We start from the raw sequence: 15,719 nt of genomic DNA, 5'->3' as shown, positions 1-15,719 counted from the left end.
AGAAGAATTAAAAAGATGCGCATACTAAAAATTCCACCATCAGCTACAGAATGTGATTGGAAGGACAATGGTGAACTTCTCCATCTGCCTTGATTAGCCTGGAAACCCTCTTTATGGCTTTGTGTTTCCAGGGTCATTGGCCATCTTTGTTCAGGTACACCAGAACCATTTCTAATCATAGGTGACCAGGTTAGTCAGCTAACTGCTGTAGTTTCACAATATCAGCCATAACAGGCCGGCAATTTAAAAAAAGACAGGTGTGCATTAAAGTAAACTCAACATGTAGACACACACATTTTTAAGTAATTTAGGAAGAAAATGATTCTTAACAGAAGAAATCACCATGTGCTTCTAGGAAGCTAGTTCCTTTATAACACTGGAAACAGGATTTTAAAACTATAATATCAAAATGGCATTTTATACAACTTTTCATGTATAAATCTACCAAAGAGACTCAGGCAACATCTATATATATAAAAGCCCAGCGACCGGAATGGTGGAACAACCGGAACAACCAGGGGCTATGACACACACTGCAGCAGCCAACCGGCCTTATCTGGGCCCCAATCGGGACCCCCATCCCGATTGGGGGAAGGGCCGGCTGGCTAACCTCTTGCAGCCCCTCCCCGCTGCTGGCCGGGCCTGATAGGCTCCCATTGGGGTGAGCCGGCCAGACCCCACCCGTGCCCGAATTCGTGCACTGGGCCTCTAGTGATGTAATAAAGAAGCACTTTTTAAAAATCCATCTAAGTTACAAGGAAGAAGTTGATTGAAAACTGTTGCCTGGAGGGAAAAGTCTCCCTTTATTCACATCTTGATTTTACTTTGCCCCACCCTATTCTCGCCTTACCTGTCCACAGTATTGGATACAGCTTCTAACTGCTTGAGAAGAAAAGGGTAGAGTTCCGGGAAACGAGAAAAAAATTCACTCCCTGTCATTCTATGGAGAGAGAAAAAGAGAGGAATTACTATCATTATTTCCTCTAATTTAATAATAAAGCCTCTATTTTTTTAAAGAGAGATAATTGAGATTATTTATTTAGATATTCACTTATTTTTAATATATTCTTATTGAATTTATTGGGGTTACATTGATTAATTAAATAGTTTTCAAGTATGCAAGTCTATAATGCATCATCTATATATTGTATTGTAGGTGCACCACCCATAGTTTAATCTCCTTTCGTCACCATTTATTCCCCCTTACCCTCCTGTACTTACCCCAACCTCCTTCCCTCTGGTAATCACATTCTATCCTTAGATATTTAATGAAATAATGTTAAAAACAAAACCTACATATGAAGAATCTAATAATCAGTAGAAACAATACATTTAATTTTGATTTGGGAAGTGCTCTTAATATGTGGAAATTGATCTCAAAATTTAAGATTATGTATATTTACAAATATTTGATATTAAATTCTGTCAGGGATAAGTACATCATTTGTAAAAATTCCAAGTTTCCAACAATTAATTTGGGTTATGAATGCAGTCAACACCTGGTTGACTGAGATTGATTCAGTTTCACTAATAAAGGGAAGGTCTAGAACAAGGTTTCTCAATGACCAGATAATTCTTTGTTGTAGGGGGGTGTCCTAGGCACTGCAGAATGTTGAGCAGCCTTCAAAACATCTATCCCTTAGATGCCAATAGTAATAACACTGTCCCCCAGCAAAGATAGTAGAAAATGTCTTTGGCCATTGCCAGATGCACCTTGAGGGGGAAAAGTCTCCAGTTGAGACCCCTTGTCTGGAATATGGTTATCAGAAGTATGAACTTGGTGTGTGAAGTTCTGAGGGTCCAATCCCAGCAAACACCTGTGAGGACTACCTTTTTCATCTTTAGTAACACTACTCTTAAATTCTGACAAGGTCCTGAAAATAGCTCAAACTAAATACAGCATTTAGTTAAATACTCTATCTCCATAACTATTAAAAAACTACTCTGAAGGGGTGGTATAAATATTCCCTAACTTGCCCCCTCTTATCAACTCTAGATGTATGCTCCTACTAATGGAGACACAAAACATCATATTTTTTAAAAATTGCAGTGTATGTTACACATAGTGAAATGTTCAAATCTTAAGTGTACCATTCAATCCATTTTCACAAATGCATACACTCATGTAATTCAGACCTCTATGAAGACTCAGAAAATTTCTATCATCTCAGAAAGTTCCCTTGTGCCCCTTCCCAGTCAACTCCCAATCCTCAAAGCAATCATGATTTGATTTCTATCATCATAATTTGGTTTTGTCTATTCTAGAATTTCATATAAATGTAATAATACATTACATAACTTTTTGTGTCTGGCTTTTTTCACTCGACATAAAGTTTATGAGATTCATCCATGTTATTCGATGTACTAATAGCCTGATTCTGTGTTTGCTGAGTAGTATTCCATTATATGAATATACAAATTTGTTTACCTATCCTCCTGACAGACATGGATTGTTTCCACTTCCTGACTATTATGAATAAAGCTGCTATGAACTTTCCTCTATAGGTGTTTTTTGTGGACATATATTTTCATTTTTCTTAGATAAATACCTGAGAATAAAACTGCAGTCTGCTTAATATTTTAGGAAACTGACAGTTTTCCAAAATAATAACGATAGCATTTCATACTCACAACAACAAAAAGAGTTTTAGTGTCTCTGCGTATTTTTCTAACATTTGCTACTGTCTTTCTTTTTTCCATTTTAGCCATCCTAGTGGATATGGAGTGGTATCGCTCTGTGATTTTGATTTGCATTTCTTTGATGATTAATGATGTTAAACATATTTCATGTGCTTTGGTCATTGGTATTGCCTTTTGTGAAGTATCTATTCAAGATTTCTGCCCACTTTTAAATTATGTTGCTTGTTTCTTTGCTATTTATGCATTGCATGGACTTTTCCCTAGTCTGTGGTTTGCCAATTTATTTCCTTAATATATTTTGATGAACAGAAGTTTAAAATATTAATGAAGTCCAAATTGGATCAATTTATTTATTTTATGATTCATGCTTTCCATAGCCAAAGAAATCTTTGCCTTCTGAATATCACAAAGATATTGTTTTCATATACAAGTTTAATAGCTTTATGTTGAGGTCTATAATCCATCTAAAATATGGTGTGAGGTAGAATTCAAGGTTCTTTTTTTCTACATTAGTGTATCATATTTTTAATAGAGAGATGCCATAAAAAAAGACATCAGTCTTAAGTAGGAGAGATTATATTATAAAGTTGAATTTCTCCCCAAATTCAATGCAATTCCAATAAAAATTGTAATAGTGTGTGTGTCTGTGTGTGTGTGTGTGTGTGTGTGTGAAACCAGATTCTAAAATATATAAAGATGCACAAAGGGCCAAGCAAGAGTGCAAAGATAATCTTAAAGAACAACAAAGTTGCAGGTCTCATACAATCAAGTAGCTAGAATAAAACTTTAGTAGTAATTAGAACACCATGTGACAAATAGGCCAATGAAATAAAATAGAGAGCACAGCAACACACCTACATGCACACATATATGAAAATTGATTTATGAAAGACCTGGCATGCAGATGCTAGTACTATGAAAACCATACATGCTATAACTAATTAGCCACACAAAATTAAAATTGGATCCCAACCTGCAACAATATACAAAACTAAATTCTAGTGAATTCAAGACTTAGAAGTAAAAAATTAAAATTTCTCAATTCCTTAAAAGACAATAGAGAATAGAATTTATTCAACAAAACCCAAAAAGCATCAACTAGTAGGTGCATGGGACGATACTCAACCAACTGAGTCACACCGGCCAGGGCTGAACATTTTAACTAATTGTTTTGTACTTAGTAGCTTGATTGGTTTTGACTACATCTTTTAAAAACATTTTGTTCAAGTTATTTTGTCCATACTTAATGCGGGAGGACCATGAAATACTCAATGTGCATTGTCAGGGTTTAAGTAAAACCAAAAATATTTTCTAAGGAGAATTTGACCTTATTCAGGTACACTGAACACATAGGAGGTGCCTTTCTAGTCTAGCATTCTTAGCTCCAATACTGTTAAGAAAATGTTGACTCAGTTTCTGCTTCAGCTCTTAGGGATATGCAGTATTAACAATTCTTGTGTATTATGAAACAGTCTCAAGAGGCAAGGCGTATAGGAGGATGTCAGAATTATCTAAACGGAACTCAAACTTCACTCATACCTGATTCTCAACTACACCAAAGCTCTACAGCACCTTAAATCCAGATCTTAGACTGCTAATATATTAATACCAGCCCTCAACTAACAATGTCTACATTTTATAGTTAAACTGAGTGAAAAATTACCACTTTCAGTAGTCTCTCTATATGGAGGCAGTTCATAGGTTTGGGGCTGCCCTTATAGGTCTATAATCTAGGCCTTATTTTAAAAGGCCAAGGTCATGAAATCATTTTAGTCCATATTTGAATCTCCATCCTCTGAGTCCTGGGACATGTGAAGTTTTACCTCTCACTTGCTACTTAATAAAAACTGTAGTGTAAGCATATTTCTCTCAAGAAAGTAGCAAATATATTTAAAAAGTACCTACATACTTCATGTTGGGTACTGTGCTAGGTCCTATGGGAGATACTAACAATATGACAAAGTCACTGCTCTTAGAGTTTAAAATCTAGTTAGGAAGACAAGGCATATACACCCTATATAATAAAACCTAATATGCTAAGTATCCAGTCGACCACTTGGCCATTCAACCAATCAAAACATAATATGCTAAAGCCACTCAACCACTCGGTATGATGTGCACTGACCACCAGGGGGCAGACACTCCAGTAGGTTAGCTTGCTGCTGGAATCCAACCTATTGGGACTGAGCGAGATGGGCCAGACATGCCCTGGAGCCCTCCCGCAGTCCCTCCCGGCTGGCCAACCTCCCATGTCCCTCCCCAGTCCCAATCACGCACCAGTGGGGTCCCTCAGCTTGGCCTGCGCCCTCTCACAATCCAGGACCCCTCAGGGGATGTCAGAGAGCTGGTTTAAGCCCAATCCTGCAGGCCAGGCTGAGGGACCCCACTGGTGCACGAATTCGTGCACCGGGCCTCTAGTTCAATATAACCAATAATGTAAGGCAAACCAGTGTAAGGGTCAAATGAATAATCATATAATAAAAGGCTAATATGCAAATTTTCCCCTCGACTGGGAGTTCGACTGGGATTTCAACTGGGAGTTTGACCAGGGGACGGGCCGGCCAGCCAACCACCCATGGCCCCTCTCCCCGGCAGCCCGGCCCCCGGAAGGCCCCCCCCCCGCCCCAATCAGGGCCTGCTGGCCAGACCCCACCCATGCACAAATTCATGCACAGGGCCTCTAGTACTTATACTAAAAGTACAGAGTTGGAAAAGATCACTTGGGGCTGAAGAGATTAGGGAAAGTTCTGTGGGAAACATGGAAACCAAGATGAGCCTGGAAAAACTGGTAAGAGTAGATTAAAAAGGAGAAGACAGCATAGAGGGAGTGGGCAGGTACAGGAACAAGTGGGTAGATAAACTGGCTGGATAAAAAGAGGACTTCATAACAAGAGTAGAACAGGTAGGATGGCATATAATTTTTTAGAAATTTGAATGCCAGACTAAGCAGATTTATCTGTGTCTTACAGGCATTGAAAGTTTCTGAACAGAAAAGAGATGTGACAAGAGCAGATAGACTAGACTAGGGAGTAGAAACATAGTGATCCAATGGACATTCACCAAATGTGTACCTGTTAACCTCAACTAGAGCATAAATATCTATAGGTAAGGGATCATATCTATACTTCCTTACATCTCTCCTGATACACAGCACAATACTATGTATATGTCCATTGACTGGTAAAAAAAATTTTCTTCTCTGGTAAATATTGGTAAATAATATTAGCCGGGGGGGGGGGGGGATCTAATATAGTTAACCTCAAAACTATGCCTTATGCCTTTTTTCTTCTTTTAATGATTGGTACCCACCCAATTTTCCAAGCCTGAAACTCCCCAGGTATACAGTCAACAGGCCACTCTTGCCGTGTCTACCTCTGGAGTATCTATTTAATCCATGTCTCTCGTTCACTACTGATGCCACCCCAAGTCTAACTGCTATTATCTCTTGCCTAGATACTGTGTCAGCTTCTCACCTGATCTCTTTGTTCACATCTTGCTCCTCTAACTTTCTATTGTGACAAAAATTCTTTTTCTGAAATACAAATCTAATCATGTGATATTATGAGATTAATGGCTCCCTACTGCTTTTTGAATAAAGCCTAAACTCCTTAGCCTGATTTACAAGTTCTGCTTAATTTGACTCACTTGTCCAGTCCTAGACATATACTGGTAAATTCGGGGGGTGGAATTCTATCAATATTCAATACTTTTCTAGTCTCCAGATCTTGGCAAATGCTCTTTGTACTTTCTGCTAGGAAAAGCTTCTTCCGTTTATTATCCCAGACTAACTCCAAATAATTCTTCAATTTTGGGCTTTGGATAACTTCCTCAGGGACACTTTCCTAATGTCCCAAATATGGGTTGCGTGCCTGCCATTGGTCTTACACTATAACCTATAATCACCCCATCATAGCACTTGATGCATGTCATACATGGAATTCCTCATTTAATTTCTTATTTCTCCCACCAGATTCTACATCCTGCATGGGCAGAGATTATATCTATCTTATTTTTCCACATTATCTCAGGTGCTAAGTATGATGCTCAGTTCACAGCTGGTGCCTAATAAATAGTGAATAAAACAAAACAAAAGGACAGAGTCCTTGACATAGTCAAGGAGAAAAGGAATTATGACTTAAAATGGTGACAAATTCATAATTTCTTAAAGTGCCTCCTTAGCTATATCTGAGGACATTCAGAATCACATTTGACTTAATAAATTCAATATCCTGCCAGGACTTGAAAATTTTTTAAACACAAACATAAAGCTTATCTCACTGGTTTGCAAACAGTTCAATTCTAGCTCACCCAAATAAGCAAATAGGCTGATATGCTACCTGCACAGATATAGCAAGCCCTGGGGGTAAATTCTCCAGTGACAGCCATTTCAAACCTGTTTATCTATGAGGCTAAAAACTGGCCCAGCAACTTTATGAAAACAAGAGAAGTGATAGCCAAAAGGAAAAACTGAACCTCTTGTAAGTTCAAGCTCCTAGGAAGACAAAAGGAGACCACCAAAAATTGTGAATGGGATAAGACAGACAGACATAGGTGAAAACAAACAAGCCCGGATAGAGGGTGAGAATAAAGCAGCTTTAACTTGGGACTGTCAGGCTAGACAAAAGCTGAGTTAGTCCCTGACCCATCAGGTAAGACTATACAATTGATGAGAGGCCCTTGAGGAAACAGAAGCTCCTTGAAAAAAATCTACTTTTCTAGCATCAAGAATAAGGTACCAGCAGCACAGAGTGGCCGTGGGCTCCACCAAAGCACTCTTCTGCCTGGTGTGCGCAGTGACGGGCACCCCCTGAGCCCAGCCAGGGCAGAGAACAAAGTAGGCAGGCCACAGAGGTTTCCTGAATGAATGAAAACACCTGCTTGGCACCATTTGGTTTTATTTTAAAAGTTTGTGTTTTTTTTAAATTAGCACTACTTATTTGTTGAGGAAAATTTTGATAATAAAGAACATTGCAAGGGAAAAAATCTAAAAACCACCACAAACTCACCACCCCAAAATAGCTGCCAGTCTGTTGATGTCTGTCCATCTATACTTTTCTCCCCGTTATACATTATTCTATAATTTGTTTTTTACACTTAGCAATATATCAAGAATACTATTCCATATCAATCTGAACCCATTTTAACGTAGCCAGTGTGACACGCTCTGTGCTTCTCCTATGGCTGATCACTAACCCAGAACGACGCATCTCCTTCTTGGCTAAGCCATGTGTGGATGGCAGTCCCGACTCCAGCCACGACCAGAGCCTACCTTTGTCTGCACACTTCATGTCTAACCTTGGCAATGCCAAGAGTCTAGTTTTAGAGCTTTCACCATTTTGGTAGTCTTTGAATCCAGCCTGCCACCAACACATTTGAATCTAAATTAGCATAGAAAAACCTTCACTTGAATCAAGCTTCTATTTCTCTTAGAGACCCTGTCCTAAGATCTGCCACATATAAAAGGTTGAAATGCCAGAAGCACATGTTTCTGAGATTAACAAAAGCATCCGGATGAAAACTATCATGCAATGAGAAGAAGCATTTGGTGAAATATGTTAAAAATAAAAATAAGGTATCTCTAGCCCCATTTCCTGCATACACATTCCCTATCATTCTCAATCATCTCAGGAATGGGGATCCACAGAATAATGCACAAAGGTATAAAAAGAGAAAGCTAGCCAAGGCAAGCACAAACAGGCAGGAGGAAGGAGCTACAGAGTAGACAGTGAGGAGCTGCATAGCTTGTGCCTGGTTTTTTTGTGTGTGTTTTTTAAACAGGATTTATTCACAGGCCATGGAGCAAACACCATAAATCTGGTCATTAGATGAAAACAAATGCTGAAGACAAAAGCCTGGAGGTTTTCAGACTGTATTTCAAATGGGAACCCAATAAAGTATGAAAACCTAGTTACTCCCCAGATTGTGGCTTATAAAACCACCCAGAGAGAAATCAGCTAAGGGCCTATATCTCCTTGCCACAGTGATTACTGATAAAAACAGAAAGCTTCATCTTAAGAAAAACAGTACACACACACACACACACACACACACACACACTTCAAAGGGTGATCAAATGCATTAATAAAATAGAAACAACTAATAACAAAGAAATCTGGTTTTGGAATTCCACCGGGAGACCCATCTCTGACTCTGTTCTAGAATCCTCTCCCCCATCTCTGACACCAGCATTTCTCCCTAGAGTAGTAGCAGTTATAAAAGAGAAAGTGATTGGACAAAAAAGATGTCAGTGGTCCCAGAGTCAGAATCTCACACTCAACAAGCACCTGTAATAATTGTAATCGTTCCAGCAGGAAGTCCTGTAATTAAATTTCAGGCAAACCCTGTAGGAAGTTAAAGTACTAGGAAAGGCATCTTCTTCAGGGCCTCTGTTCTAAGTGCATGACTCTGACCAGGTCTCGTGCAGTCTCATTTCCCTTCTTATCCTCTGTAGATAGCCATGAAATTCCTGATCTGTTGAATGCTTTTCTAATCCCTCCCTTCAAATAAAAAAAAAACACAAAAAAAACTAGCCATCACTATACTATACCCAGAGAAGGTGAAAGGTCTCAGTTCTGGAAGTGCACTGCCATCCCGCGTGTGAAACCACGGACCCAGGGTGGGCCTGGAAATACATTTCCACTCATCACACAGCCAGTTGGTCAGTAAACACGTATCTCTTGAATTCCTCATGTGTGCTAGGTCCCATTCAGGCAGTTTATATGGATATTTTTACACCAGAATTTTTTCTCCTTAGAAAATTCCATCATCTATAAAATATCAGAATCAGTCTACCTCCAATAGTTAATCAATAATCATTTTCTAAGCAGTTTGTGGTAGAATGTTTCCAAAGATGGCCACAATTCCCACTGCCCTCCCCAAGTGTACATGCCTCCCTTCCTTCAAGAGGTGGGCTCTACTTCCTCCCCCTTTCACTCTGATCTAGCTTTGTGACTTCTTTAATCAACAAAAGCCGACAGACGTGATGCTGTGCCTTAGGCTTCAAGAGAAATGGCAGCCTCTGTATTCACTGTCTTGAAGATGTGACTACTCTGCTAGAGAAAGACCCCACTCCCCCAGTTAGTTATGCCCCCAGTAGATGATCTGGACGTGAGTGTGAGACCATCTTGGTCATTCCAACCCCAGCTGAGGTCTCAGATAAATAAATGTAGTGAAGTGCATGACCACAGATGATACCATATGGTGAAGAACCACCCAGCTGAACCCAGCCAATCCACAGAATTGTGAGAAATACGAAATTGTTATTATTTTAAGCCACTAAATTTTGGGGTGTTTGTTATGTAGCAATAGGTAACTGAAACAGAATATTCAAGGCACTGAGTTAGCATTAGACTATCTGGAAAAGATAATACTAACTAAAAGGGATACTGATAGCAGGAACACACAGTTTAACTACTATATTTATTCTCTCCCAGTTCTGGGGACCAGAAAGCTGAAATAAGTATCAATGGTCTAAAATCAAAGTGTCAGCAGGGTACCTCCAGAAGCTCTTGGGAAGTTTCTGACCCTCACCTATTCTGGCTTCTGGTGGCTGCTGGCATTCTTTGGCTTGTAGCTGTGTACTCCAATCTCCACCTGTGGTCACACTGCTTTCTCCTCTTCTGTCTCTCAAATCTCCCGCTATTCCATTCTTATTGATGCATTAGAACCCAACCAAATAAATCAAGATAACCACTCCATCATAAAATCCTTAATGTAATCATATCCACAAAGACCCCCCCTTTCCTTCCAGGGATTAGGACCTGATGTCTTTGGGGGATCATTATTTTGCCTATCACAACTGTGAAAACATTCAAGAGTTAAGACTGTAGGGGGCAAGAATGAACATAACTGGTTTATTCCAATTCAGTTGGTTTCCAAACTTTTAAAGCAACACCCCCCCAATATAATCTCAATATTTAAAAAATAAAAACAAAATAAAACCAGAACTGTTCTGGTTGAAACAGGGTTGAGGTAAGTGTCATCAGTTTGGCCTCCCTCTCATCCTTAGCCCTGACATCTATGAGCTCCAGAGGCAACACCTCCTTACTTCCTATTATTCCCATCTTTTTATCTCTCTAGTTAACCAGCACATGCCATCCATCACTGCCCACTGTTCTCTACAATGGTGATTTTATCTTTTTCATAACATTAATAGTTACTGTTGCTTTATTAAAACATGTTTCAAGTCTGTGTCCTCTTACTAGGAAGTTAGTTCCTTGAGAATAAAAACTTGCTTGTTCCTGATCTAACCCCAACACCTTGAATGGTACTAGCACATGAAGATACTCAGAAAATATCTGTCACCTTCTTACTGTTTTCTTAGAACTCCCTCTACAAGTCTCCCACCTCAATTAAGGATGGGCCATCTTCCTTTTAGCCACAGGGTCCTGTCCCCATCAGCCTGACTCTAAAGATATGTACAGGATTAAAGAAACTCTTATTTGATAATTCTAAAGAAAATCATATAACCATTAAAACCCTAGTCAAGCACATGCATTAAACATCCAAACAGCTCAAATAGTACTGAACCTGCCTCATCCAAAATGCTAGAAATCACGTAGAAACTACTCTTTTACTCATTAACATTACTAATTTAGCACAAGGTCCAATATTTCAAAATAAGCTTTTGGTTTCTATCTCTGTAACACTTTTTTTCAATGAATTCTGTCAAGATCCTACTCTAAACCTTACAGACATTTCCATTACGCTAATATTAATTTGCCAATTCACATCATTAAACAAGGGGAAGGTGCCAACACAGTCCCAGACTTCAATGAACGTATTAGAACTAGAAGGACTCTTAGAAAAGGTCTAGTAATCATTTAATTTTACAGATGATGAAACTGGTACTCAAAGGAATTAAGTGAATCTCCCAAGATCAAAATACTGGTTGGGGAAAGTATAGGGCTAGAATCCAACTCTCATGTTTCCCTATCTAGCCAGTAGAGCAGTGGTTCTCAACCTTCCTAATGCCGCGACCCTTTAATACAGTTCCTCATGTTGTGGTGACCCCCAACCATAAAATTATTTTCATTGCTACTTCATAACTGTAATTTTGCTACTGTTATGAATCGTAATATAAATATCTGATATGCTATATGTGTTTTCCGATGGTCGCGACCCACAGGTTGAGAACCGCTGCTAGAGTTTTCAGGGTTTCTAATATACAGGTAATCTAACCATCCCTATTCTAGGCATCCACTTGACAAGCAGAAGACACAGTGGTCCAGGCCGGACAGTTTTCAAAGAAGCTCATGCTGGGGTCAGATAGGGATCCTAGTCAAATCAGGTTAAAGTTCCAACCTAATTCTACTTCCACATATTGAGCCAGGCCCACCCACTAACCTTAAAGGGAGTATATGAGCAGGCAAACTACCAGCTAAACTAATTTTTAAAAACCTATCCATCTGCTCTTAAAAAGTATTTCTGGATATCACTGGACCACATATACTCCATTTGGCCTAATAAGTATCAAGTTTCTCCTATATTCAAATGAAGAGAATCTTACTAACACAGTACAAAACTCTTAACCATCCCCACTCTTTCCCCTGAAAACAAAAACAAAACTAACTCCCATGCAAATCAAATTAGTAAAGGACAGTGTGTGTACTTGTTCTTATTCAGACTCAATGCTTCCTTTTCCCCAGTGAACCCATGTTTTTTGTAAGTTTGTGAAAACTCAGGCTAAGACTTATTTACATGAAAAACAAAAACAAATAACAAGCAGTCACCACGCAAATGTTACACTCCCAATTAACACACACTGTTGTCCATAACTGGTATGATGTGATATCCGGTGCCCAATTTCCCAAATTCACAGCTGGAAGAAATGAAATAAGACTCATAACACAAAGTGTGATCTGCTGCTGCTGCAGAAGTATGGAAAAGAGTCCATTTAGTGGATGTTCATCTCAGACTGAAGAATTTAGTCTTCTCTACGAACAACTGCCTGGAAGTACTCAAAAAAAAAAAAAAAAGGATAATTTTCAACAGATTGGCTGGATCTCCAGACGGAGAGGAAAAGCCAGCGTTTGGCAGAGTTGTGAAAGGAACATTTTGGACATCTTAGATATTGGTTCTTTGGGGAGCCAGAGAACTAATCTGGAATAAGTGTAACTCATTATTGTTATTATTATTAAAAACCCTAACCTCTGGCTCCTGGGGCTGGCAGCAGGAAGCATGTTGGTTTCTGTAGCAATGCAAGTGAAATTTATTAAATTAGACATTCGAAGATCAGGGTCCCGTGTTTGGTGCTCTCACGAATGCCGATTTCTTAAAGTGCTCTGAAGTCAGTAGGCTGCCACCTCTTTGCAGACCCTAGAAAGCCATCTGCTTGGCCCTGAGAGCAGCCTGTACACTGAGATCACACAGAGGCAGGTTTTCAACCTGGCTGGGAGCCATTCCCTTCCATGCGTGTTTCCCCCAACAGCCAGGCCCAAATCCTTCCAAGGCTGAGGCTGTGTTTGCCACCTCGACTGTATCTCCTGCACATCTAGTAGAGGAGACAAACAGCATGCACTTCCTACATTTTAAAAACTAAATAAAGGAATAAATCATGCCTCTATTCGTTCCCTCTTTTTAGTCATCTATATAATAAAAGGGTAATATGCAAACTGACCAAACAGCAGAACAACCAGAATACCCATGGCCCCTTGCCCTGGCCAGCCCCGCCCCCGAGTGGGCCCACCCATCCCAATCAGGGGAGAGGCTGGCCAGCAAACCACCTGTAGCGCCTCACCCTGGCCAGCCCCGCCCCTGAGCAGGTACCCAGATCCAGATCTGGGGCAGGGCCAGCCAGCAAACCATCTGCAGCCCCTCACCCCGGGTGACCCACCCGATGGCCCCCATTGGGCAGGCCAGCTGGACCCCACCCGTGCACGAATTCGTGCACCAGGCCTCTAGTATTCTATTAATTACAATTAATATATGTTCATTTTTATAAATCAGGTAATACAAATAAGTAGTAAAAGAAAATTTACCTTGCTCCATTCTAGAGCTTTTCTATATACATAAAAAAGTTAAACTTATACATATAATCTATACAGTTGTTCCGAAGGAGTGACAAACCTAGGTGTGCTAAATAAAATAAATGTTCTTCAGCCACCTGCTTTAAAAAAATATTTAGGAGCTTCACTCATTTATGTTTTGAAAGTAGAAAGAGAAAAATCCAGTGTTCTTGGTACTTAATTTTTAAAAATATCTTTGAATAAAAGTACATTTTTATTATTTTATCTCCACATGTGATAAATAAAGTCTAGCTAACTAAAGACTAATAGGAAGAAAATCACATTCCATTAGAATTTTGAAGCAAATGCTCTGTTAACACTCCGGTGTGGGGTGAATTTCCCGCCAAAATATAAGATGGCTCTGTCTTTTGGTTTTGTTCCATCCACCAAAAGGGTGGATTACAAACAAATATTTGGTAATACGCAGTTACAATCGGCCCGAGTTTACACGTTTCCCGCACTCCACCGCAAATCTATATGAACCGAGTTAAAGACGGCTCCCGCGGAGTACGCGCAATTCACGCGAGCTGACTTAACTCGTTTCCCCCACTCCAAGTGTTAACTTCTATCATCTAACTCTGCTGCCATGTTGATCCTTAATTCTCTGTTTGGGAACTTTTTTCTCTCCACAAAATTTTCAAAATTTAATGAATGTGTCTTGGTATGGACAATTTCTTATTTGTTGTACTGAAACTTGTATCCTTCTAGTTCTAAGAAATTGTCCTGTGCTATTTCTTTGACAATTTTCTACCCTAACTTTTCTCTGCTTTCCTTTCTGAACTCCTATAAATTAGGTGTTGGACTGCCTGAAATAATCTTCTAGTTTCCTTTTTTTCCTCTCCCATGTTCCATCTTTCTTTAGTTTTACCTCTGAAAGGGTTCTTTTACTCTGTCTCCCAGCCTATGTATTGAAATGTTCATTGGGTTATCATATTTTTAATTTCCTAGAGCTTTTTCTTAGTCCCTGATTACTCTTTTAAAAATACCATCTTGTTCTTATTTCATCAATTTCATCTCATTTCTTTGAAGAATGTTAATTTACTTTTGTTTTGTTTTCTTCTGGTCCCTATTTAAATCTCTATTCCTCTTCTGAATTTAAATTTTAGGCAGTAGCCATTTCTTAGAATGACTGCAATACTTTTCTTCCTATCATACAAACAAACACATACACACTCCAATGCAAAAAAAAAAAATAAGAGAAACATGAAGTTCTGTAATGTGTCAAACAAGGGTTAGAAAAGAGGCCAACAAGAAGAAGACACAAATGAAGACCACTGTGAATAAGCAATATAGCAGAAAGGCATTTTATTCAAAGGATCGGTTCTAGTTTATACTCATTCACCGAAGCTTTTCATCATGTAAAGCTAAAGAACACCAACTCTAAGCGCAAAATGTTCTACTTAAAGGGTTTTCCCCTTCCTCCAATTTGGTTATGACTCCAAAGCAATGGAGACACAATAGTAATTAAGAAGGCAGGAAATCCTTCCAGCTAACCAACTTTCACATACTGTTCCGAATGGTCAAAATCTTGCCCACACTGTGGTAACTCTTTTTGACTTTGTGACCTTATTACTGAGACTGTCAATTATGTTCACCATATTTAAGCAGAGGAGCTGCTTGGATGCCAAAGACTACTCTACAGAGCTATTTAACCTTTCTGAACAGAGACTCATTGAAACTGGGAGTCTGGTAAAATGTTTTACCTAACCTTGCAAAGATACTTCCCAGTAAATATCTGAAGTATATAAATATCTCCAAGTCAAGTCTTTAAAATGTACAAAATTCACAAATGTTAAGGAAAATGCTGCCTTAATTATATAATTACGTTTAAAGTAAAATAATGCTATTAGTTTAGACATATTAAGGCAGTTCAAATATTATTTATTGGACTACATTAAGCCTATTTCCAATGGTAAAATATTTTTTTAATAGTATGGACAGCATTTTATTTTAGAAAAAGCTGCTACTACATCATAGAGTCAAATTTAAAACCATAGATAAACCATAGATAATTTATTCTGTGGTGGAATGAGAATGAGAAAATATAATGTAGCGAGACACAAAGGTTTGGAA

General features: G+C 39.0%; 1 protein-coding gene across 1 annotated transcript in view; it reads right to left on the bottom strand.

Moving 5' to 3' along the window:
• Nucleotides 1-15,719, bottom strand: part of THADA (THADA, armadillo repeat containing) — a 284,676-nt gene that overhangs the window by 164,094 nt on the left and 104,863 nt on the right. The window contains exon 27 of the mRNA XM_014447808.2: nt 851-940. Coding sequence (XP_014303294.1) covers nt 851-940 — 90 coding nt within the window. The remainder of the gene's footprint in view (nt 1-850; nt 941-15,719) is intronic.

The sequence above is a fragment of the Myotis lucifugus genome, unplaced genomic scaffold, assembly GCF_000147115.1.
Source record: "Myotis lucifugus unplaced genomic scaffold, Myoluc2.0 scaffold_6, whole genome shotgun sequence".
Taxonomy (NCBI): Eukaryota; Metazoa; Chordata; class Mammalia; order Chiroptera; family Vespertilionidae; genus Myotis; species Myotis lucifugus.
Note: the sequence above shows the minus strand (reverse complement) of the source record. Positions and strands in the feature narration are given on the sequence as shown.